Source organism: Anopheles coluzzii, chromosome X (assembly GCF_943734685.1).
Source record: "Anopheles coluzzii chromosome X, AcolN3, whole genome shotgun sequence".
In the NCBI taxonomy this organism is placed as follows: domain Eukaryota; kingdom Metazoa; phylum Arthropoda; class Insecta; order Diptera; family Culicidae; genus Anopheles; species Anopheles coluzzii.
Window position 1 is genome coordinate 2,026,774 of NC_064669.1, and position 24,262 is coordinate 2,051,035.

Sequence of the window (24,262 nt, forward strand, 5' to 3'; positions counted from 1 at the left end):
ATTTTTCACTTTTATTACCAGCAGCTCTCGATCGCGCTCTCGTCGAGTTCCAGCCGGGCTTAGCAACAGGTTTTGTATCTCGCATCAGTCCCACACCGAGGCGGGACCAGTGCTGTGCTGTGACGCAGTGCTTTTGGTTTTTCGATTTCAAATTTCACTCAATGTTACGCTTACGTAGGTTTACACGATTTGATTAACGCGCTTGTCGGAATATGTTGGTCCTACCCTAACAATATGCTGAAGACGATAATGGTTTGTCTGTATGTACGAGGATTTATTATGCATACGCTGACCTATCGTGAACCCTACACCCCGTCGATTCGAGGCGCCACCCACCCGTTGGGCAGAGAACGGGCAATCCTTCAGACTAAAAATGTCACACGCGTGCGAAATTTTAAACATGTGTTTCCGTAGGAAGTAAGAATTTTAGATTAGATTAGGCAAAACTAGATTGGCACTGATTTTTAGAACACCAATGTTCACAGAGTTCGCATGTTGCGATGCGATGCAAAACGTACGATAAACAGTGTTGCTGTATTTCGTTTGTAAATGACAGTTCCGTTTTAAGTCCAATTGCTGCTTTACCCTGCATTATCCATGTAACCACACGCGTTTAAGTATCTGCCTCCGTGTTTGACAGTTAATTCGTTATCGTTTGTGTTTTCCTTCACCCCGTCTTTTGGCCTGCTGTTCGACAAATGTTCCAAGATATGTTGGACTATGCATGACTATGTAGATTTTCTTTTGATTAGTTGAATTCTATTTGGAACGAATTTATCTATGCTAGATGATTTGGGTGTGTGGTTAGAGTTTCATGATGAATTCGCTAAGTACTTCTCCCCTCCTCACTAATGTAACGCGTTATTTGCGATGAAAAATGCTATATCCAAATTTTACTCATCTTTTATTCCCTCTCCATGCTTAATGCTTAACCCCCCTATATTACACACTCCTGCTACGGTAAGAACCAGAAGAAACCTTCGAGTGTGTGTATGAATGTTGAATAGGCTAATATGAGGGGGGGGGGGGGGGGGGGGGGGAACTGTGTGTATTTTTGTTATGTGTTATCAGCTATGGATAAAAGATTCAATTAAAAAAAGTGGTGTAAGTTATATCATTCGATTAGTAAGATTTCCCTTTTCCCTACCCCTCCTGCTCGGTGCTACCCTACAACTTGTAACTGGAAAACGATATCGTTAAAGCTTCGATTTACTTTTATATTACGTTAATATTATGAAATACATTTGTTCGGAAGCAAGGTAAGAGGCTCTTGAACGAGCGTAAACGGAACGAGCACGAAGGAAAAGAACGTTAAGCCCAGGCGGATTAAATAATGAAGGGGTAGAAATATTAAATTCGTTACAGGTGAGTATTAGGACGAGTTAGACGAACAATTTGCTGCAACAACACTTGCAACGCAGACACATTCTAACAGCGTTGAACCCGTTGATGTAAGGGTTAAAACCAAGGGTAGACTATATGCTGCATCGCCACAAATAATGTTAATGTGCGCTTTTTAACCTAATGAGCTTTCTTAGCTGTTGCGTGGCCTCAGTAGACTGTTTGTGATAAGATTTAAAACAAAAAAAAAACTCCTTATTAACAGATATCTCACTTTTGCCTACTATACGTCTAACGCGTGTAAAGTACGATTATCCGACCGACCCAACGAAGTAAGGTTGGCGTGGGAAGGTGAAAAACGAAACAATATAGAATCTACAACAAATGTAAATAACTAAAAAAAATGTTTAAATTAAACGAAAAAGAAGATCAAACGAAACAACAATCTTAACTATTACGTAGACGTTAGACGTGTTTAGAAGCTAGCATTTGTGTAATGTGGTTTTAAAACGATGGCGCGCCCTTGGCCGGTGGCACGCCCGGCAGGCACTAAGTTTGCGCCTTGCCGTACGTGCCGGCGGGCGGGCGATAGACGGCCGGCAGCGACAGCACCTGCGGCATGTTAAACGCGTACTTGCGCGTGCCCACGTTCTTCATCGTATTGTCGGACCGGGTGCCTTCACTAAAAAAGAAGAAAGAAAACAATCAATTAAAAGGACCTCACAGCTAGTACGTCAGTTGGGCCGCAAAATGTCATGAGCGTCACGAGATTTTCAGCAAGCGAAAACAATGAACGTATCCGCGGTAGTTTGGTTGCTGATACTCAATGAAAGTGCGTCATGACATGCCGAATGCGACGTGCGAGTGCTTGAGTCAAACCCGATACTTTGACTGACCAGCTGAGCCTAATGCCGTCACAAGCATTATCATGACCTTTTCTGGCTGTGAACTGTGCTGCCAATTGCCATTGTTTCAGTCACCAACACTCATGACTGAAGCGAAGCTCAAATCAGCTCACGTACACAACTGAGATGATCAGAGGAGAGACTCAAACATTCGGTGGACCAATCACATGCTTGATGACATTTTGTTTAGCACTCAACTCTTGGTCACTCACTTGGTCACGAAATGTTCTGTCGGTGGTTATCACGAATAATGTAATGTACTTGGCTTGTGGTTTCAATGTCACAAATTCAAAAATGTCACAAAGCATGCATTGATCACACCAATCATTTTGAGTATCACTCCTGATTATCAATGCTGAGTACTAGACGCTGACATGGCATTTGTTTCAGTCAGATTTGTTTATGACATTGATAGTGACATTTTGCAGCACTGGTTGGGACCCCCTTCCTACCTGCGCATCGTGTTGAGCACGTTCTGGGCATTCCCGGCGGACAGATGGAACTCCTGCTGCAGCACCCGGCACTGCTCGAGCGTGACTGCCATCGACGTGCGGTCCTTCGCACTCTTGCACGACGTAAAGCGCAGCCCCTGCACCGCCCGCGTCACCTCCTCCGCCAGCTGCAGGATGGCGTAGTTTTTCGAGCCGTTCGCGCGCAGCTCGCCCTCCAGGTCGGCCAGAAACTTCACCACCGTGTGCTCCGGCACGAGCAGCTCCTTCTGCGGCGTGGTGTACGCGCCCACCTTCGTCGGCGTGTCCTGGCTGGCCGAGCAGTGCGGGTTGACGAAGTTGAACGGCACCTTCCGGTAGCGGCTGTGGTACTGCTTCAGCCGGTCGTAGTTGTCCCAGTTCGAGCGGTGCTGCTCGCGCGTAAAGCCGAGCGTCTCCGCCACCGTCGCCTTCTCGTTGATGCCGATGTTGAAGAAGACGGGCGTGACGCGGAAGCTGACCGCCTCCTTCGTCGGCAGATGGCAGAAGACCGACTCGGGGACGGGCAGCAGGACGCGCAGCGCCTGCCGGGAGCCGGCCACCCGCGGCACCGGTATCGCACCCTTCGTGTCCCGGTGCAGGTTGCTGCGCACGAGCGTAAAGCCGACGGTGGCGAGATCCTCCACCGCCACGCTCATGTCGCCCCACATGTCCGTCTCGTTGCCGTACAGCGACAGCAGCCCCTCGAAGTAGGCGAGCGGGCCGAGGTGCACCAGCACGCTGATGAAGTTCTCCGTCACGTTCTGGCCCCACAGCTTCGCCATCAGCCCGGCGACCAGGGAGGTGAGCGCCTGGGAGAAGCACACGTCCCGCCGGTACATGATCGCGAGCGTGGCGCTCGTTTTGCGCATGTCCTGCTGCAGCCGCTGGACCGAGTGCATGAGGCGAGCCGTCTTCAGCAGCCCGTCCATCGCCTGCCGCAGCTTCTTCATCGAGGGCCGCAGCTCCAGCGCCCAGTCGGTGGTCGCCGACAGGTCCAGCCCGTCCGTGAACTTGTTGCCCTTCTTCACCTTGCGCGCCACCTCGCCGACCGCTTGCGTGAGCGCCAGATTTAGCTCCTTGCTCGTGCTGAGGGACGGTGGTGCGGTCGCTTTCATCTCGATGCCGCACAGCGCCACATCGCTAATGGTTGCGGGCGTCGGTGGCGTCTGCTCCTCCTGTGCTGGGTCCGCTTCCCTGCCCGCCGCCGGCTTACTTACACTTTCCGCTGCTCCTGCGGCCTGCGGCAGCGATAGCGGCTGACTGGTGACCACGTACGTCTGCAGCGTCTCGATGCTGGTCGGGCGCTGCAGCGTGCCGAGCGTGGAGCCCTTGGGGGCGCGCAAACGCACCGCCGGGCTGCCGCACCGGCCGCACAGGAACTTCACCTTCGACACGAGACACATCACGCTCGCCTCGATGTTGAGCTGCGTCAGGTCGAGCGGTTCCGGTTCCTCCGTCGGCCGGTAGTAGTTGGCCGACGGGCTCGAGCTCATCACCTTCGTGTCGAGAAAGGCCCCGTTGTGGCCGAGCACGATGGCCGTGTTCTCGATCAGGTAGCCCTGCTCGTCGTACACGTTCGAGAGCAGCTCGTTCTTGTTCTCGAGCAGCTGGTTCGCCGTCAGCGTGGAGGAGCCCATGTTTGGCAGGCTGGCGAGCTGCGGCGGCGGCTCGCTGCCGGCTGCCAGCTTCATCGCGGGCACGGTCGGTGGCACGTGGCTGAGCGTCACCTCGCCGTTGATGTCGAAATGCGTTTCGCTGAACGTGACTGCACCGCCGCCGCCGGTGGACAGTTTGTTCGCCTTAGACGTGGACGGTTGCTCGGTGGGCAGATAGCACGGGCTCGGCAGCGTGTAGGGCGCCGCCGCCTGGCTGCCGTGGCCGGACTGCTCCCCTTCCGCTCCGTCCTGCTGCAGCTGACTGAAGCTGCTCTGGATGGTCGCGATGGTGTCGCTTAGGTCGAGCGACGGCGGGGACGGCACCACCGGCGGCTTGGCCCTCGGCACGGCGAGCGTGCCGGATTTGGAGGTGCGTACCTGCGGCCACAGGTCGGGCGCCGGCCCCATCGGGGTGGAGAAGTCTTCCAGCTCGGGCGATTTCAGATCGAGCGCACCGAGCTGTTGCGTAATTTTCTTGAACGGCGACATGGCCGTCACCGTCAGGCTGTTAGTTGTCAGCGAGCCACCACCACCACCGCCACCATCCCGACCACCGGTGTCTCCTGGTTCAGCACCACCGCCCGCCGTCGCATCGTCGATGATGCGGTGCCGCTCGATGAACGCAAACGCTTCCTCCACCAGGCTAGGCTCCCAGATGTTCAGCAGTGCGCGCGTCTTCGTCATCATCTCGTTGCACAGCGGCAGCATGCCCTTCGGGTTTTTCGACTTGGCCAGGTAGAGCAGCTGGGACATGATCTCCACGATCTCCTTGCGCAGCTGCTTGATCGCCTGCACCGCATCGTTCGCGGCCGCCACCTTGTGCTGGCCCTCGCTCTTCGACGGCGAGTCCTTGATCTGGTGCAGCAGCTTGATCAGCCCGCCCGTCTTCGTTTTGCCCGAGTGGCGCGTGAACGCACCGACCGTCACGACGTCCAGGATGCCGGCCCGCTTGAGCGTGTCGTTGTGGGCCCACATGCGCTGCAGGTGCAGGTTGACCGGCGCAAACTCGAGCGTCTCGTCCCCTTTGCGGCAGCTCGGCTTGAACGAGCGGCCGCGCTGCTGCTGCTGGTGCAGGTGCTGCTTCGCCTGCGAGTAGTCCTTCAGCAGCTTCAGGTGCTTGTCGAGCAGCTCCATCTGCCGCTGGCGCCATTCGCCCCCGAGCTCGCCCATGCCCGAGATCTCCTGCAGCAGCTCCTTCTCGCGCGCGATCCACACGGACAGCAGCTGCTGCGGGATGATGTAGCACAGGTAGCTTTCGAGCATTACCTCCAGCACGCTGATGTCGCCGCCGAGCCCGGAATGCAGCCGGTAGGTGTGGATCTGGGGAAAACAAAAAGAAGCGCCACGTCAGCAAGGTAATGGGCGGGGACGCACCATGAGAGCATCCACTTACGCTAGGGTTCGTAAAGACCAGCCCAATCTTTGACGGTGGCGGTATGAACAGCTTGATGCCCAGCTTTGGCGGTAGCGATTGGGACCGTCGATGGCCCAGCTGTTGCTGTTGCTGGTATTGTTCATGCTGGAGTTGGTACTGCTGCTGCTGCAGCTGCTGCTGAAGGAGCTCCTGTGCCTCGGTGCTAGCGAACAGGCCCGACTTTAGCGGCGACCGGGGATTGTTGCGCCGCTCCATGTCCGGCGTGCAGGTCGCGATCGTCAGAAAGCCCGCATTCTCGCCACAAGCCTGGGTGCGCAGCGGTATCCGCAACCGGGACGTGTCCGCTATCACGCCGAGCGATATCTCGGCCCACCCGATCGGAACGGCCGTCTGCGTCACCTTCTCGCGCACGTCGTACGCCGTGAAGCGTATCAGCGACTCGCTGTGCAGCCCGTCGCACGTGCGGAACGCGATGGTGCAGATGAACTGGGGGTTGGAGCTGCGCTCGATCACCTCCGTCCGACCGTACTTGATCCAGCCGGACGACCGGTTGTTGGACGTGACCTGCACCACGACCGACGGGTTCGGCGGCTTGCCGTTGCCGTCGCACAGCAGGTTGTCGCACGAGATGACCGACTCGCAGATGGGGATTTCGTTCAAATCTGTAACGGGCGACAGGTCGGGTGATTAGTAGGGATGTGTGCACGAGCTGTTATGATTGCAAATCCACCACAGGATGATTGTAATGCGCCGCAAATGATTTGAATCCATCTAACTAATGATTGAACGGTTCCTTCTTCAGGGTTAGTCCATTCAACACTCTCTCTTCTATTTCAAGTACGCTTTTGCTTTCAATACCGGGACCGTCGCATAACGACTCCAGAATTAGAATTAGTTCCGAAATTAGAATCATTTCTTGAAATCAAATAAGAAGTTTTAGACGCGAATTCAATCCGTCAATCTCCATGAGAATGGATCGTTTACAAGTTTAGTTTGGATTCTTTGAGGCTCCAAATCATTGGACCCAAAAGGCTATTCTTTTGGAGATGCCGAAACTGATTCTGATTTCAAAGCCAATTCTGATTACGGGGCCAATTTCAATTCCGATTCCGATTCCGAAACCGATTTTGATTCTGGATCCGATTCAGGAGCCAATACCAGAACCAATTCTGGAACCGATTCCGGAATCGATTCCAGAAACTGAAGCAGGACCTACTATCCACAATCGATTCCAGAAAACTTTGAAGCTAGCTGGAATCGATTCGGGCGAAAACTTCATTTTTCCCATCACTAATCCATTGCATTTTATAAATAAAAAATAACATTTTCATATGACTATGACTTACACATGCCGTTAATATAAACATAACAATGTACTCGAAAAACATGATTTGATGCATTTGCACTTGTTAGTAAAACATCACACGAAAAACAAAAACAAAAACGAGAACGAACAAAAATCTAACCTTGTCTATCGTGACGGACCAATTGCTTACCGATCTCTTTCCCCGTCTGCAGCCGCAGCATATCGATGTCGACGTCGTGAATGGTGCCCCGGTTCCGGTCGATCTGCTCGCGCAGATACTTCAGCTGGGCCCGCTTGATGTCGTACTCGGCCAGCCCGATCGCCTGCATCCATTCCAGCCGCTCCTGCTGCGTGTTGGCGGCAAGGCGTTGCCGCAGCCCATCGTTAAACTCTACACAAGAACCAAACAGATACAATTGCAACTGCGCACCGTTGTTTCGCAAACAGCAGAAAGCCTTACCCAAATAGAAGACGTAACCATCGTACTCCTGCTGCTCGTGGTTGGGCGGCATGATGCATTTGTACTTTTCCAGCACGATGCAGCCCTGCGGCTCCGAGAACGGGTCGGTGTTTTTGAAGTAAAACAGCAGATTGCCCCGCAGCCTGCACCATCGCTCGAGGCTTACTGTCCGCGTCCGTCCGAGTTGACAAAAGTTGACGCCAAGGGCGGGTTAGCGTTTTAGTACAAAAGGAAACGAATTAAAACGCCATTTGCAAACCGTGATTAATCGTTTGGCCGGAGAAATATTGTCCAAATGTTATTTGTAAACAGTTTTCCCATTCATAATCTATCGCTCTCTCTCTCTCTCTATCTTTCTTGCTCCAAACTACTGTGTGAATTTGATTGGGTTTGTTAACAATAAAAATACCAAGCGAAGCAACCGATTTGCAAAATACAGAGAAAAAAGGTGTTTCCACAATTTTTCTTTTTTTTGTGTTAGTTTGTCACACACTAAGAACAACCAACCTACATAAGTGTCAGTCAGGGCAAGGGATTGGCGAGGGGGGGCCAACAGCTGAACGGGTTTTGGGACTAGGGAGGTTTGTTTTTAGTAACGGGAACAGAGCAGGATAGAGGCGATAAAACATTAATGGGTGTGCTGGTGAGATTGGCTTCATTTCAGAACAGAAAAGAAAAACAAAACAAACAAAACGAACCTTGACTCGATGCGCTACCGATGCAACTGAATGGCTTTTGGCGCTTGCCGCGCCCCAGCCGATCGTTCGCGCCCGTTTGGGACTCATCTAGTTGCCAAAACACAAACCACCCACACGCGCGCGCGCGCACACACATTCATAATTCCCGTTCACGTGACGTGGGTTTTATAAAGAAGCAGTTAAAGAATTTACGTTTATAAATAAAAAGTGTCAAATTAATTTAACAAACAAAATCCCCACGAGTTAAGGGAGTGATTTCCAGTGAGCGCACCAACATTGAAGCCATCCGTCGACAGTGGTTGAAGGGCCGGTTTCGCGATGCGTTTACGGAAATGAGATGAATCGGAAGAATGGATTGAAATAAAAACAGAGGGGGAAAAAGGAGGATAAATTGAAAAAATGAAACTATTTTAAAAGAAACGGTAGCTATAGAACGAACATCAGCAACGACGATGGACAAGATTGGAGCTCCAAGCAACACGCACGAAAGATGTGTAAGGGGTCGTGAGCATTCGGTAAGGTAAGATTGATTTGAAAAGAACAAAACAACAAGAAATGAAATATGGAAACGAAAAAACAAACACTGCAACAGGCGCCGTTGTGGATGCACAGTGACAAAACCCCCCTAGATTAGCACGACGAAACCTCTAACCGTGGATGTGGTGGTGTGTACGGGGATTAACACAGGCGACAATTCCCTCGGACGGAATGAATTTCTAAATTACAGCCCCGCAGAAAGCGTAGGAAATCACTTGCCTTCTGTTTTGCGGAAGAAACCTTCCTGCTTTTCCGTCACGTGCAGCGGCCCTTCCTTTTCAAACTTGTTGCTCGGCTGCGTGGCCAGTGTGATCAGCTCCTGCTTGTTGAACCGCATCCTGGTGGCGGTGGCTGTGGTTTATCCTTTACGTTTACGGAATTGAAAGATGACCGTAATAGAACAGCAAACGGGAAGGCAAATTAGGCCGTTTGGAATGTGTGACGATTGCACGCTTGATGGGCCCCGATTGGCACGCGTAGTGTGCGTTGCTGTGCCTAAAATGATAAAATAAAAACAAACGCGTTAGGGTGTTTTGGGTTTCTCTCTCTCTCTGTGTTAGATCTAAAATTGTAAAATGCACTTTTTTTTGCGCACGGAGCATGGCCAGATCTCCCCCAACGAAAATGTGCACCACACTGAGCGCGGCCTGCATAGAAATGTTTAGGGCGTTTACGGGAGAAAACGAGCGAAGCACAAACCCTCTGTCCCAGGGCAGAAATTGGAAATGTTTGTTTACGCGGCTCGTTACGCAAAGGGTCGGGCGGAGCTTATCTTACGGCCGTAAAGATGCTTCAACAGCTGCAAAGGAGCCCGGGAGTATCAACTCGGAACTCGCCCATCCGTGTGTTGCAGCTTCCCCCACCCTCGCACCCGTTGACCAAACTCCACACTTTCTGTTTCGCACTCTCTCGCTCGCACTCACTCGTTTTAACGCAACGCCTAGCACACGCATAGAAGCAATCGCCCAACACACTAGGTGGTCATCGTGTGACGGGGTGGCAGGGGAAGCTGGCTGTACGTCGGACCAGCTGGCCCGGTTCACTCTTCAGCGCTGGCGGAGACGACGAAGAGATAGCGGATAGTGTCCGTTAGGGGCATCCGGGGGTTACCGCAACCCCACCCCACCCACTGTAACCCATTTACCGGCACTTACCAGGGGTGCGGCGGACCAGGGCGGGGGTCAGTGCGATTCTCCTGCCGCAGCAATTTGTTGCCCGTACCGTCCGACCCGTATCGACTGCTGGCTACATATACATGGGATGTGTATATGTTTTTCCACCAGCTGTCAAAGTGCGCTGAGGCTGCGTTTACACGTCGGCCCGCAAGCGGCCGTGACAGCTGTCGGCCAAATTTTGCAGCAGTTTCGCTGCAGTTGTGTTTATACGGTAGGAATTTAATAAACCTGCAATGGTACGGCCCGGATACGTGTGGGTATGCTTTTCAATTTCAAACTGAAATAACTTCTTCTTCTTCTTCTATTTCTTTCACCTTCTTTCTTTCACTTTATGCGTACACTTCTAAGACAGGCCTTTGTTTCAAAGGCCGACTCCGGACGAATCCGACTCCGAACGACTCCAAACAACAAAGGACGATTACGGACAACAGCGGACGACTACGGACAACAGCGGACGATTCCGAACGACTCCATGCTGGGCGGACCTACCTTCCGGAGTCGGTTCCGAAATTATCGAAGTCGGATCGGAGACGACTCCGGATTTTTGCCAACCTTACCCATTACTAGTATGGATAAAGTTGGCAAAAATTTACATCCATCTCTTCATTCGAAAACTCAATCAACAGCATTTAGAAATTATAAAAAAAACGCAACATTTACTCGAGTAAGCGGAGGGCTGACACGAAGGTTAATTTTTCCATCCCACGTTCAACATGTTGGCAAGGGAGTATGGCGGCGCCTGTACTTACCCGCTCGCTCATGCTACCCTCTTCGACACTTTGCATTATCTCTTCCTCTAACACACACACACACATCCACTCGTATGCTATTCAGTGAAATTCGAACCATTCCCTTGGAATCGCATTCTTTCTTTGCTGGAGCAACCAGTGCCTGTGTGCGCAGCCGCGGGTGCATTGTTGAAGCTTTCACGGCGATCGGGGGCGTGTGTGTGTGTGTGTGTGTGTGTTTTTTTAAATTTCGTGTGCCAATCGTGCGCGTCTGGCCGGGCCGCTTTCGCCGTGCGTAAATATCCAGTAAGGTGCGCCACAGCGGGCGCAAGTGCGCAAGATTACATGACAACGCGCTGTCACCTGCGTGTGCTGGAAGTTGGTGTCGGTGGGTAGGATTGTGTTATGATTGCCTACTATTATTATTTCGGTGATTTCAAATTCAAACAAATTTCGCTGTGTTTGTGTTTGTGTTTGTGCGCGCGGGCCTGTGTCAACAGAACGCGCTAAGAGAGGGTGCATGTGATTCATGTGCTCTCGATGGTTGGCGCAGCCAGTATTTGCCCCAATGAAAGGAGCTATAAATCATCTACTTCCTCGTAGTGCGTGCTTGCTTGTGTTGTGTTTGGGGCCACACTGGATGAAGTGCATTGGTATGCAAACTAGGGACGGCATGTGTGAGTGAGCAATTGTGTCAATCGCGGAGGGGCGTTAAATTGAACGCGCAGTAGGCGGGCGAGCGGGACGGTGTGTCTGTGTGTGTTTTTTTTTATGTAGAAACATACATGACTCATAAGCCTACTCGTCACTCTCGAGATCGGTGTTGGTTGGTTGGTCTTTCTTTATTCGATTTATTTTTGTAACTGGGTGTTAGTGCGAAATAAATAAATCATGTGCATAGGGCAGTTCATTTTTCTTACGGCGCTTTTTTATGCTAAACAAACGTGCTCAAATTACGAAAACCAACACACTCTAAGTGCTTAAAGAAAAACATAAACAACTCCCGCTTCAATCAGTGTTGGCGGGCTGTATCCGGGGTCCGGACACGCTCACCTGCTCCACCAATCAACACATCCACATCAAACGCAAATTTTGTAACCAACAGTTATTGTTCTCATCACCAGCAACTTTGGTGTCTTTGTGTGTTTGAAAGTGTCGTAAATCGTGTCTCAGTTTAAGTGAAAAGAGCAAATTCCCTGTACTGCTAACAGACGGCTAGTGCGTGTGTGTGTGGGTGTACTCTGTCCGCACTGGACAGCACTTGCAAGGCGTGTTACAGCTAGCAGCACGCGCGGTCCAACCGGTTTCTGCGGCAACGCAACTTGCTGCGACTGCGGAAACTATGCGCACGGGGTCTGGCCTTGCTGGGTTTAGCGAACATCATCACCTTGCTTCTTGGAAGCGCACCTCTGGATGCAATTATTGTGCCGGTAAGTAAGTCGATGCAGGAGAAGATTTCGGTGGTAATTATCTGTTTCGATGCGGTTAGTGCCGTCTACAGTTAAAAAAAGGAGCAAGAGGCGTAAATGTGGGGAGTTTACAAAACAGTCCGCAGTAGTGACGATTCCGATCCCACTTCGGCTATTGTTAGTCCGATTCCGACTCCGTCAAAATCCGAACCACTAGTTCCGCCTAGTGGACTAGACTCCAACCGATTCCGAACGACTCCAAACGACTCCGGAGGACTCCGGGCGTTTCCGGACGATTCCGAACGACTCCGGATAATGCTTGGCGGACCTACCTTCCGCAATCGGTGCCGAAATTATCGGAGTCTGATCGGTGTCGACTCCTGACTTTTGTCAACTTTACCCATTACTACTCCGAAGTGCACGAGAGGCGACGAGCTTTTCTTTGCTCGCTAAAAAACCGCTCCCCACAACACACACCTGTAGAAAAGCGGTGTAAAGTGTCAGTACAAACATTAGGGGGACACAAAAAAAACGATAAAAACGAACACATCATTCACCATTTGGCTGATGGTACAGTTTTTTTACCCTCACACTCTCCCGGCCTGTCTGATATATATTCCTCGACGTTATCACGAGATAAGCGACGACCAACGAACCGGCCAAGCGGCAGCAGCACAAGTCCAGGGGTCGATATATTACATTACCCCGTCCCGGGGGCACATGCGTTCCATCGATAACTTAATAATGCTGATTTTGGTGGCTTCAACGAAACTGCTGGTGGATTACACACACGCGGGCGATAATTGGAATGACGTGATGGGCATTTCGTGTGATTGATTTCCAAGAAAGTACACTGTTACTCTTTAGGCTGAAGTATATAAGGCTCCAAACTAACGTTATCCTTTCTCAATTTGGTTGTTCTCAATATAAGAAAAAAAAATGAATCAAGTTATTCAAAACATTTAATTATAATGACTGTTTGCAAAATTTAAAGTTCGAAGTCGATTCTGATTTCAGAACCAATTCTGAATCCGAAACCGGTTCAGATTCTGGAGCCGATTTCGATTCAGAAGCCGATTCTGATTCCGGAGCCGATTTTGATTCCGGTTCCGATTCTGGAGCTCCAGACTCGAAATCGACCTGGAAATCGAAATTTGCTCTGGTAAACGGAATCAGAGTTGACTCTAGAATCGGAATTAGCTCCGGAATGAGGACAAGTTCTTCAATAGAAATAATACAGGGTTTTCGAGCATTATATAGACATGTTCAGCGAGTTGTAGATTCGTTCAGGCATATAATAGACTCTTTCAGCGAGATATAGAATTGTTCGGATGTAGGTGTAGACATGTTCAGCGATTCTGTAGAGCTGTCATTTGTTTTGTTTACACACTGTGCCGCAGGGTTCAATTTTTCATTCTTAAAAGTCCTTAAAGTAGCTAATAATCATTCTCCAAGCTGTTTAATACATAAATTAGTTGAAAAAAGCATATTTTTTCGAAAACCGTTTGTTTACCTTCTGATGAGAATGATCCAACTTGCAGTCCAAGGGGTACGAAAGTGACAGCTCTACAGTATAAGCGAACATGTCTACACCTACATCCGAACAATTCTATATCTCGCTGAAAGAGTCTATTATATGCCTGAACGAATCTACAACTCGCTGAACATGTCTGTATAATCCTCGAAAACCCTGTAAGTTCAGAAGCGAAATTATTCTGGGAATCTCGATGAGAATGGATCTATTCTTCTGGAGGTGACTAAACCTACTCCGATCTCGAACTCAATTCTGATTTCGGAGTCATTTTCGATTCCGGAGCCATTTCCAATTCCGGAACCACTCCCGGAGCCGATTCTGGAATCAATTCCGGAAACTTAATTCGGACCTACTACCCGGAATCGACCCCAGAAAACTTCGGAGCTAGCCGGAATCAATTCCGACGATAACTTCATTTTTCCCATCACTAGTTCAGACCTAGTTAATCTTCTTATACAGTTTAATTGTTTGTACAAAAGCAACCAAACGGCAGTTCGTTGTTTGTTTTATGCTCATTTTGTCTTTTGCTTACTTTCCCTGATTTGATTGCTGTATCATTCCCAGCGAAAGAGGTTATGTGCAGCTTGTACACACATACCCACACCAATCTTGATACATGATAAGCAGTTGCCACAATAAACCGTTACGCATTGGAAGAGTTTTCTGCTCTGCTTGTTTGAAAGCCTTGCAGAACCTTGCATCGACTCAGCAGGCGTCATATTCCACTAGCACGTAGATACATACGCACACACACATGAACAGCTCCATTTTATGCCCTTTTTACACATTCATTTCCTCTGACTCATCCCATCCACAGCGTTACGGCTTATCGTGCCCCGACCCATGCGCCGCTGCGCACTGTGGCGGATGGAAGTGTGTGCAGCGTTCTTACTCATTGCTTTTGTTTCTCTTTCCCTGCTGTTGTAGATCATCGTGCGCTGGCTGGCATTAGCGATGAATAACTTGAGCGAAGATAAACCCCAGCAAACGCCGGTACCGCAGCCGCGGCCGCGCCAGCACGTCGAATCGAATGCGCAGCAAGAAGCGACGCAGTACGTAAACGTTGCGCTAGAGCCGATTCCTGCGTCGCCACAACCGCCAGCCACGAATCACACACCGGTGCCGGCCCCTCGGCAGCGCACCAAGATAGTGCTGGTGGAGGAAGAGCCGAGCCCGAGCGGCGCCGCCGCCGCTGCCGCCACGCCGAGCGCTGACGACGACCACCACCACCACCACCGGCAGGACGAACGTTATCAGAATGTGGTGATCGTGCGGCCAGCCCCACCGAGTCCGGCGCAGGGCGGGGCGGGAAGCAACCGGGCGACTGTTGCTGCTCCTCCTGCTGCTTCTCCTGCTGCGAGTGAGACGACGAACCTTCGGGGCAGCTTGAGCGAGCTGAAGATACACAACGAGCTGCGGGAACCGGCGGCGGCTGCCAACAAGCAGGGCGAGGAGGATCCTGGCCACACGGTGGGCGGGGAGGGCGGCAAGTACAAGACGCTGTCGCCGGGCGATCTGTTCAAAACGATCGGCACCGCGTCCCGCATGCTGACCGAGTCGATCGGCGAGCGGGTCGCGCACAAGACGAAGAAGGTGGCCCATCGGCTGGAGGGCTGGAGCCAGGAGGCGCGCCAGAGCGCGGCCGGCAAGCTGCTGGGCAAGAGCGCCAGCCAGGCATCGGTGGGAGGCGGCGGCAAGTCGGAGCAGCGCGCCGCAGAGGGAAAGGACGATTCGCCCCGAGAAAGCAAAGGCGAAACGAGCGCGAAGGGGACGGCGCCGCGGCCACACTCACTCACCTCGCCGGACGTGATGCGCAAGATACGGTTCGACAGTCCGCTGGCGCTGAACAATGCGGAAGCCCAGCAGGCGACTTACGACACGCCGAAGAAGAGCAACAAACCGACCAATCTGTTCCGGTCGCCCGGTTCGCCGGCCACGTCCACCGCTCCGTCGTCCCGCGGAGGCAGCAGTGTGCACGTGAGCAGCAGCAGCAGCCTCGCCTCGTCGGAGGGAGGTGAGCCCGGCCGGCCCACCGGTCGGTTCCAGCGCAACGTGCCAGCAAGCCAGAGCCTGTACAGCCACGTGGTGCCGAAGCGGGATCGAGCACCGTGCGCGAACGATCATTCGCCCGCGCCGGGCCCGCTGGCGCGCACCAGCAAGAACAAGAGCGAATCGAACCTGTACGAATCGATCTTCTACGTCGGTCCGCCGGCAGCAGCGGTGGATAGTAGCGGTGGAGGGACGAGCGACGGCATTTACGGCAAGCTGAACATCATTCCGCGCCCAGCGATTTCCAGCTCGAGCAGCAGCCTGTCGGGCGGCGGTGTTGGTGGCGGCTCGCTGCAGCACGAGGAAGTGGACGGCGGGGCCGGCTCGGAGGAGGACAACACGGTGCACGACCTGAACCAAGGCGAGTCCCGGTCGGGCGGTGTGCGCGTGCGCGACAAAGCGACGACCAACAAACCGTCGGCGTCGGCCAAGTCGTCCCCCACCTCGGCACGCACCGGCGGCGGCGGCGCCCTGCGACGCATCTTTTCCCGCCGTCTGTCCGCGGGCGAGGAGCAGGCGCAGCATCAGCAGCAAAACTTGCGCTCCGACTCGTGGAACTTTTACGACGTGACGGCCGCCTGCTCGTCGTCGCCTGCCACCGATCGGCGCGACGCTGACGGCGAGGAGTACGAGGCACTGGTGGACGAGGAGGAGGAGGAGGAGGAAGCGTTGAGTGTGTCGCAGATCAGCACGCCGGAACCGTTCTACGAGAACAGCGAGCTGCCGTCCGCGGTGCCACTTGCGGAACAGCTGGCCAAGCGACGAACCCCGCACGATCTGCTGCAGCCGGTACCGATCGGCGAGCTGGACGTGCAGCTCCGCCACGACTACGACGAGGTGTCGATAGCGGACATTATCGACGAGTTCGATCCGCTGGCGAGCGGCACGACGGCGGTGGTGAGCGTGGGGGCGGCACTGGAAGCGATCATCGAGCAGGACGGCTCGGAAGGGGCACCACCGGGCGGCAACCTGGCCCTGATCGAGAACCTGCTCGGCGAGGAATCGTACAGCCGGATGCCGAAGCGTGTGTCGCGGGACGGCCCCCCGGAACGGTGCCCGCGCCCGCCGCAACGGTCGGACTCGCTGTTCATCTCGGGCACGGCATCGTCGGCGGAGACGGGAGCACCACCACCAGACCGGGCAGTGCCAGCCAAACCGGCGCGCCGAAAGTCCAACCGTCCGTCCAGGCCGGCCGACCAAACCGTCAGCCAGATCATACATCAAAACCTGAACCTGCCGACCGGCAGCGTGGACAATCTGGTGGAGCTGGAGGAGCGGCTGATCGAGCCGCACCTGGCCCGAACCGAGGACGAACCGCCGATCGGTGGTAATGGGGACGAGCAGGTCGATTTGAGCTACTCCCGCGGACCACAAACGAGCTGGTACGTGGAGAGGGAGGGACCGGCCGGCAAGGAGGAGATAGCGATTAACACGAACCATTTCAAGAAGCGGGCGACCGTGGACCCGGTGAACGAGCATCACCCGCAAGGCGGCAGTGCCGGGCGGGATGCGGTGCAGAAAGTGACCAAAACTCCCTTCATGGCGGGTTCGTCGTCTGCCGCCAGCACCGGTACGGTGGCGCCGGCCGAGGAGGGAGACGCACTGATCGACGATGCGCGAGCGTCCTATCTGCCCACCTACTTTGAAGCGATCGGCGGCACGGACCCACTGTTCGAGCGTGGACTTGCCGCAACACCCACCACCACCACCACCGCAACCAAGTCACCGAGCGTCGCCACGAAGCTGCTGAACGCGCTCAAGCGCAAGCCAAGCTTCAGCAAGGGCGACTCGGCTTCCTCCTCCGCCACCGGCTCCACCGTCCTAACCACGCTCGAGATGGTGCCGAAGCCGAAGCTAACCGAGCGGCTGATCTCGCACAAGGGCCACGTGCTCAAGTTTCCCTCGGGCAAGATCGCGGACGTGCTGAACGAGCTGGCGCCCCGCTCGGTGGTGCTGCGCGAGCGCATCTTCCAGACGTACCTCGATCCGCAGCAAACCCTGCCGAAGGAGGCGATCCATCTGCGGCACATCCTCTCGGTGCAGAGCATCCTGCAGCACAAGTTCGCGGGCGAGGGCCGGCTCGATCTGCACTGCTTCGAGGTGGTGCTCGGCGTGCCGAAGGGGGCCGGCTCGGCCGGGTCGGCCGGTGGCGGTGCCGGCTCGTCCGCCCTGGCCGCGGCCTCCATGTCGACGCATCCGGATCTGCTGATCACGAGCGGCACGAGCGGTAACGTGAAGCTGACGCGCCAATCGTACATGTTCGGCACGCACAAGCGGTCGGATCGGAACCTGTGGATGGCGAAGATACTGCAATCGGTGACGGACGTGTTCGGCGGGGAGGGCGAGCTGCTGCGGGAGTTTTTGCGCGCCGGCTGGTGCTACGTGAAGAAGTCCGTGTCGGCTGGGTGGGCCGGCGCGTGGTTGCTGCTGGCGAAGCGGCGGCTCTATCTGTACAGCTTCAACGAGCACCGGCTGGAGGAGCTGGACCTGCGCAAGGCGCGCTGCATCGGGGTGGTGGAGAACGAGCCGGCGACGATCGGCAACCTGTACGTGGAGGGCGGGCCCAGCCTGTTCATCGACTGTCCGCCGTACACGACGCTGTACTTCGTGATGGGGTCGCCGCGCGAAACGCACATCTGGCTGAAGGTGATCCGGCAGGTGGCGCACAAGAACGGGCCGACGCTGCACAGCCAGCAGCTGACGCGGGGCGACGTGCCGGTGCTGATCGACAAGTGCATCAACTTTATCTACGCGCACGGCTCGATGTCGGAGGGCATCTACCGGAAGTCGGGCTCGCAGTCGGCGGTGGTGCGCATCCTGCAGCTGTTCAACGAGGACGCGTTCAGCGTGCAGCTGACGCGCAACGACTACAACGAGTACGATGTGGCGGGCGCGCTGAAGAAGTTCGTCCGCGAGCTGCCGGGGTCGTTCTTCGGCAGCTATGCCGCCTCGTTCGTGGCGATCGGGTCGCTGAGCGGGTCGGCCGATGGGCAGCAGCTGAAGATTGAGTCGTACCGGCAGCTGCTGGAACGGTTGCCGCGGCTCGAGTACTGCACGCTGAAGAAGCTGCTCGGGCATCTGGCGTTCATTGCGTCGCTGGAGGCGCACAACCGGATGGGCGTGCCGAACCTGGCGATGATCTGGGGCTCGGTGCTGCTGGCGAACGCGAGCCAGAACACGGTGCAGGAGGGCCGGGGCGGCTACCATCAGCAGGACGCGGACGTGGTGGCCGATCTGATCCGGCTGTACAGCAGCCTGTTCCCGGTGGACGCCGACGAGCTGTACAAGGAGCAGCTGATGCTGTCGGTGCTGAAGAAGTACCACGCGGCGGCCGAGAACCTGTCCGACGCGGTGAAGCATTCCGGCGACCTGAAGGTGTGGATCACGATCGACTGCGACAGCCCGCCGGAGGACGAGTCGTTGCGCGTGGTCGGAAGGAATAGCGTCGGCCGGGAGGTGAGTGTGTGCGGTTGAAACATGGATCGGGGTCCATCTCGATTGCCTCGTCTGTTAAACGCTTCGTTTTTCTCTACCGCTAGGATAAAGCACAAGTAAACGTGGACGTAACGCCGACCAAAACGGCGGCAGACATCTGCAAGGAGCTGGCAGCCAAAACCAAACATCCCTGGTACAAGCTGACACTGTACGAGGTCATCGCAAACGATGCGCTGATCCGGCCGATTCACTACAGCGAGAAGGTTCTGGAGATTGTGGTTCGGTATGTTTTGTGTGTGTGTGTGTGTGTGTAGTTCGTTGTAGTGATGGGAAAAATGAAGCTTTTGTCGGAATCAATTCCGGCTAGCTCCAAAGTTTTCTAAAATCGAATGAGGATAGCAGGTCCGGAATCTGTTTTCGGAAACTGAATTGGTTCTGGAATCGGTTCAGGAATTAGAATCGACTCAGGAATCGGAATCGGCTCAGGAATTGGAATCGGCTCAGGAATCGGAATCGGCTTCGGAATCGGTTCTGGAATCGGCTTCGGAATTGGATTAGAAATCGGCTCCAGAATGGGTTTCGGAAATGGTTCTTGAATTGGTTCTATATATATATATATATATATATATATATATATATATATATATATATATATATATATATATATATATATAAAAAAATACCAACACAAATCGATTTGTTTCTCGTACTAAAACTATGTTATTGCGACAAGCAGTAACAAGTGATCGTACATAATTTGCTCACCAAATTCCCGTTCCACTCCCATTCCAGCTGGACGTACTGGGACGAGTCGGATCGCAAAAACAACTACCTGACACTGAAGCCAACGACCACGCTGAACGATGTGTACCGAACCATCCAGAAGGCGCCGGTCCTGACGCCCACGATGGAGCTGAAGTTTGCCGAGCGCAAGACCAAGTCGCTGCGCAACTACCAGCTGCAGCTGATCGGGCGCGGGCTGGTCGTGCTGAAAAAGATGGAAAAGAAGGACAAGGGCTTCGAGGAGGTGCTGAAGATCGATCTCGCCCAGATGACCGCGTACATCGGGTGCGAACCGAAGCGTGACTGCTCCAGCCTTCGATGGGCCATCACGCTGGTGGACCATGGTTTCAAGAAGAGGTACGTCAGCGGAAAGGGGCGTTTTCTGTGCTTTGTGATCTATTAATGGAAATTAATGGCAAACATTATTCTTTTCTTACAGAACGCGTGATTCACCCTTCATCGGGCACGTGTTTGGCGGGTTCGATTTCGCCAGCCAAATACTGTGGTACTCCAGCATTCTTTACAGTCAGTATAAGGACGACATTCTGCCGAGCGGGGATCTGTTTTTCTAACCCTGCCCATGATCGAGAAAATTCCTTAAGCAACTAAGCAGTAATGGCAGTGGTTTTGTTGATGCCATAAAACCTACCAATTCCACCAACCAAGCGAAGCAGAAAAGCTGCTAGAGCAAATAGCATTCGTTAACGTTTTTATTTTAAAGTAATATGTTGTGTTTTAGAGGAATATTAGATTTTTTATAGCGAGCGTTTTCGAAAGGGGTAGGGGAAGGGTTTAAGTGTATGTAGTTTAACACGCCAACGAACGAAACAACTCGCGTGTTTCATGTGATCGCAGGAATGCGGAATTGAGCCATATATAATAACGTTCATTCCAAACCTTACGGGCCCAGAGGGTGGCTACCCGTTTGTGTGTGTGTATGTGCTTCCTGGACCTAAACTTTATTGTGACATATGCTGTTGTGTAAGATTGAACGAATATAGTATGTGAATAAAAAATCGGGAATCGATTCGGAACATGAAATCGTTTCGCAAAAAATAAGATGCGTTTTGTGCACATCCTTTACATTTCACAAAAAATCAGCACGGCAAGGCGAACGGAAAAAAATCAAAGAAACTGTTCTTGATTGTTATTTTTAATCCTCCTGAATAACTATAATTTAAAAAGATACACCCCAACACATTGTATGATAATCAGAACGACTGTACATCATGTGCATGGAGCTTCCAGAAACTACTTAATTACTTACTTGTCCGGTACAACAACGGCTTTGCGGTCTTGGCCTGTCTCAGGCCTGTCCTAGTGTCCGAAACCGCACACGGTCTCGCGCCTTTTTCTGCCAGTCCGTTATTCCGGCCTAAATGGCGGATGCTTCCACGCCATCCTACCACCTCAATTTAGGCCTATCACGCCTCCTCTATCCTTGTGGACAGCCTAACAAGACTTTACCGGAGCCTGGCGAGCTTGATACGCTGCACGACAGCGAGGTCGCCGTACATCTCGTATAGCTCGTCGTTGAAACGGCTCCTCTTTTGTCTTTCCATCTTCATCTTCTTCAGCATCTTCCGCTCAAACGCGGCTAGGAGGGTTTCATTCGGCTAATACCACAAAATATACGAAAATTGCATCTGTGTTCGTGGAATTCCATTAATGTTCTTTCTTTCTTTAAAATGTGTAATTTGTTCAATGAAATCCTTATAGCTTTTATGATATGAAAACATTTTTTTTATCCATATATCCATCAAAGAATGATGGGCACCCGGGTAGCCCGGTTCTGTGGAATTACATTTTTTCTTCGTTTGCCAGTGACAGGGTTGGACTCGTATGTTTATTGTTCTTTTTTTAAATTTAAATGCCATAAAAATGCATCAACCCTACAGAGACGCGATATAAACGTTATGTGAACTGCCCACAAGCGGTTCCACCGACCAAATGTCAAACTAAAACCAACCGCCAATACAAAGTGTTTCCTTTTCCCATGATCCGGTTTCATTTTTAACTGTTTCAGGACAAATGCATGTTGCAAAATTAACGAAAATTGTTTCTTTTATTGAGTAAAAATTCTTCAACAACTCCAATTTGCAATGCGAGCCGCCACTCTATAGCAGCTGTCAGTTTTGTTGTGGTTTAGCCTGCCTGTCAAACGCTGTCACTTCGGTTTTGATGCAATCGGGCTGTCATCGTGCGGGGTGGGTGCTCGCGACCGAATCCGTAGAAGAAACTGCACGAGACGTGGCCGATACACTGCCGATAGCAGCGTCGCGCGAAAATCGAGCGAAAGCAGTGCATTTGCAAGGGGAAAACAAACGGCCGGCCGGCAGCGAACACACAAACCAGCGAAGGCGATGGGTCTGTGCAAGTGTCCCAAGCGGCAGGTGACGACGCAGTTCTGCTTCGAGCATCGGGTGAACGTTTGCGAAAACTGTATGGTGGTGAACCACACGAAGGTAAACATTGCGCGTCCGGTAGGGACACAGCTCCGTGTGCCGGGAGAGCGAAGGGACCGACCCCGTACAGTTGCGCTAAACCCGCTTTTATTGTCTTGTTTCCACCTCTCCCACACAGTGCACAGTGCAGTCATACATCCAGTGGCTGAAGGATAGCGATTTCGACTCCAACTGCACCCTTTGCGGCAGTCCCCGTGAAAGCGACGACTGTGTGCGGCTCATCTGTTACCGTACGTAGTGGCACTGTGTTCACCTGTGTTGGCCGACTAACCCCTTACCCCGCTTTTTTTGTCTTTGCAGATGTCTTTCACTGGAAGTGTCTGAATGCGAGACAGCAACTGCTGCCCGCAAACACGGCACCCGGCGGCCATACCTGCCCGATCTGCAGCGAGCCCATGTTTCCGCCCAGCAATCTGGTGTCGCCGGTCGCGGACGTGCTGCGTGTCCGGCTCGGGCAGGTGAACTGGGGCCGGAACGAGCTAGGCTTACCGTTGGTAAATATTCAATACGTTCAGGGCGGCTGCTTTTTTGACCATCATCATGAGCGATTTACACTTGCGCCATTTTTGCACTGTTTTTTTTTTTTAGATTTTGGATGAGAAGCACGACACCGCCGGCTACACAAAGGTGTCCTCCAGTTCCGCCGGCGAGCTGATGGTGGGCCAGAACGGTGCCGGCACCATGACAGGCTACAGCGACGGGCTGGCTGGCGGGCGTGCAATCGGGGGCAACGGGGGCAACCTGGCGTCGAGCAAGGAACGGCCCGAAACGCCTCATTCGGTGCTAAATCTCGACCCGTACGTCAATATCGGTAAGCACACACACACACACACGCGGTACAACCCAACCGTGGTTGATCCAAAAGCTCTTTTACACCTTCTTTACAACGTTCTCGCACACAGCAAACAGCCGCCGGACGACACTGCTCGCCCGGGAGCCACCGATCGGTGGGTCCGACCGGGACGACAACAAGTACAAGCGGCGCACGCCGAAGGAAATCTTCTCGCGCTGGTCCCGCCGGCTGTACGCACCGTCCGCCCGGCCCGTTTGGCGCAAGACCTGGTTCCTGGTCGGCACCGGGCTGCTCGGGTTCGTCTGCATCGTGTACGTGATGGCCACGATCAGCCGAGGGGACGACCAGGGCGACCGGGAGCTCGGCGGCTTCGTGCCGAACCGTAACCTGCCGCACGCGGAAGAGTGACGGCGAGCGGGGTAACTCGGCCAGCGGCCTCCTTTTGATTGAAGGTGTAACCGTCGGATTAGCAAAACGAAAGAAAAAAACGAAACATTCTCTGCTCCCAAATGTGATGTATGTGTGCATGCGTGTGTATGGATGTGTTTGACTGTGTGTGTGTGTGTGTGTGTGTGGGTACGCTCCGGTGAGAAAGAGAACGATATATGTTGGTGCGTGTGTGTGTATGTATAGAGAGACGAACGACAGCATGTCGAGTGGGCGGGCAGGAAAGGTTGAGCTGTATCACTATATATTAATATTTTAATTGTTTTCAATTATAAAAATACATTATCTATTAACAATTTCAAATTAAACTGCAAATCGCGCTGTGTATTTAAGATAATTCAATTACGAGCGAATTTCGTGTGTGTTCGAGTCGTAATTCAATTTTGCTGAAAACGATCATTCTTACTATTAAACATAAAAAAAACAGTTACATCTACTTAATTGTCTGATGGTTATATGGGTGCTGCAATGAAAATACTTTGCATTGATATTACGTTTGATAAAATTAGCGACAAAAGATACCTTGTATGGAAGGTGCTAAACGTTTTTCATCAGCTGTCCTTGTCTTTTTGGCTTATCAAATTATGTCGATATTGGTTTTGATAATTTATTTAAACGTTAAAACATTTAAAAGATGTGCTTAAACATGTGTTTGGGGAACCGTAAGTCAAAAAACTATACGAAAAAACAAAATAAC

At 52.6% G+C, this 24,262-nt stretch overlaps 3 protein-coding genes across 8 annotated transcripts; 2 read left to right on the forward strand and 1 right to left on the reverse strand.

Moving 5' to 3' along the window:
• Window positions 1-696: 696 nt before the first annotated feature.
• On the reverse strand, window positions 697-10,070 carry LOC120951435 (inositol polyphosphate-4-phosphatase type I A). Of its 3 annotated transcripts, none has more exons than XM_040370166.2 (8): window positions 9,902-10,070; window positions 8,967-9,242; window positions 8,211-8,297; window positions 7,513-7,677; window positions 7,213-7,443; window positions 5,765-6,408; window positions 2,699-5,691; window positions 697-2,023 (listed from the first exon to the last, which is right to left on the reverse strand). In XM_040370166.2, exons 2-8 carry the CDS (start codon window positions 9,082-9,084, stop codon window positions 1,891-1,893), a joined length of 4,371 nt encoding a protein of 1,456 aa, XP_040226100.2. In that variant the 5' UTR covers window positions 9,085-9,242; window positions 9,902-10,070; the 3' UTR covers window positions 697-1,890. The 3 variants fall into 3 exon arrangements, with proteins under 3 accessions (XP_040226100.2, XP_040226110.2, XP_040226118.2); XM_040370176.2 differs by having other exon boundaries at window positions 7,243-7,443; window positions 9,902-10,054; XM_040370184.2 differs by lacking the exon at window positions 8,211-8,297 and having other exon boundaries at window positions 9,902-10,054.
• A 589-nt stretch (window positions 10,071-10,659) lies between these two features.
• LOC120950661 (uncharacterized) lies at window positions 10,660-20,919 on the forward strand. 4 transcript variants are annotated; one of them, XM_040368901.2, is made up of 6 exons: window positions 10,660-11,042; window positions 11,775-12,080; window positions 14,521-19,098; window positions 19,182-19,360; window positions 19,870-20,217; window positions 20,300-20,919. In XM_040368901.2, the coding sequence occupies exons 3-6, from the start codon at window positions 14,548-14,550 to the stop codon at window positions 20,430-20,432; spliced, it is 5,211 nt and encodes a 1,736-aa protein (XP_040224835.2). In that variant the 5' UTR covers window positions 10,660-11,042; window positions 11,775-12,080; window positions 14,521-14,547; the 3' UTR covers window positions 20,433-20,919. The 4 variants fall into 4 exon arrangements, with proteins under 4 accessions (XP_040224835.2, XP_040224845.2, XP_040224826.2 ...); XM_040368911.2 differs by having other exon boundaries at window positions 10,660-11,038; window positions 11,756-12,080; XM_040368892.2 differs by having other exon boundaries at window positions 10,660-11,038.
• Window positions 20,920-22,029: 1,110 nt separating this feature from the next.
• LOC120956592 (zinc finger protein-like 1 homolog) lies at window positions 22,030-23,873 on the forward strand. Its single transcript, XM_040378199.2, has 5 exons — window positions 22,030-22,325; window positions 22,444-22,555; window positions 22,626-22,819; window positions 22,914-23,136; window positions 23,228-23,873. Exons 1-5 carry the CDS (start codon window positions 22,224-22,226, stop codon window positions 23,524-23,526), a joined length of 930 nt encoding a protein of 309 aa, XP_040234133.2. The 5' UTR covers window positions 22,030-22,223; the 3' UTR covers window positions 23,527-23,873.
• The last annotated feature ends 389 nt before the right edge of the window (window positions 23,874-24,262 follow it).

Bases quoted from the DNA above. Each gene is read 5' to 3' on its own strand.
- LOC120951435 (XM_040370166.2), bottom strand. From the start codon at position 9,084: ATGCGGTTCAACAAGCAGGAGCTGATCACACTGGCCACGCAGCCGAGC. The intron at 7,678-8,210 runs GTTCGTTTTGTT...GGACGCGGACAG, and splicing joins CGGTAGCGCATCGAGTCAAG to TAAGCCTCGAGCGATGGTGC. The intron at 2,024-2,698 runs GTAGGAAGGGGG...CTTCTTTTTTAG, and splicing joins GTGCTCAACACGATGCGCAG to TGAAGGCACCCGGTCCGACA.
- LOC120950661 (XM_040368901.2), top strand. From the start codon at position 14,548: ATGAATAACTTGAGCGAAGATAAACCCCAGCAAACGCCGGTACCGCAG. The intron at 19,361-19,869 runs GTATGTTTTGTG...CTCCCATTCCAG, and splicing joins GTTCTGGAGATTGTGGTTCG to CTGGACGTACTGGGACGAGT. The intron at 20,218-20,299 runs GTACGTCAGCGG...CTTTTCTTACAG, and splicing joins GACCATGGTTTCAAGAAGAG to AACGCGTGATTCACCCTTCA.
- LOC120956592 (XM_040378199.2), top strand. From the start codon at position 22,224: ATGGGTCTGTGCAAGTGTCCCAAGCGGCAGGTGACGACGCAGTTCTGC. The intron at 22,556-22,625 runs GTACGTAGTGGC...TTGTCTTTGCAG, and splicing joins TGTGCGGCTCATCTGTTACC to ATGTCTTTCACTGGAAGTGT. The intron at 23,137-23,227 runs GTAAGCACACAC...TCTCGCACACAG, and splicing joins CGACCCGTACGTCAATATCG to CAAACAGCCGCCGGACGACA.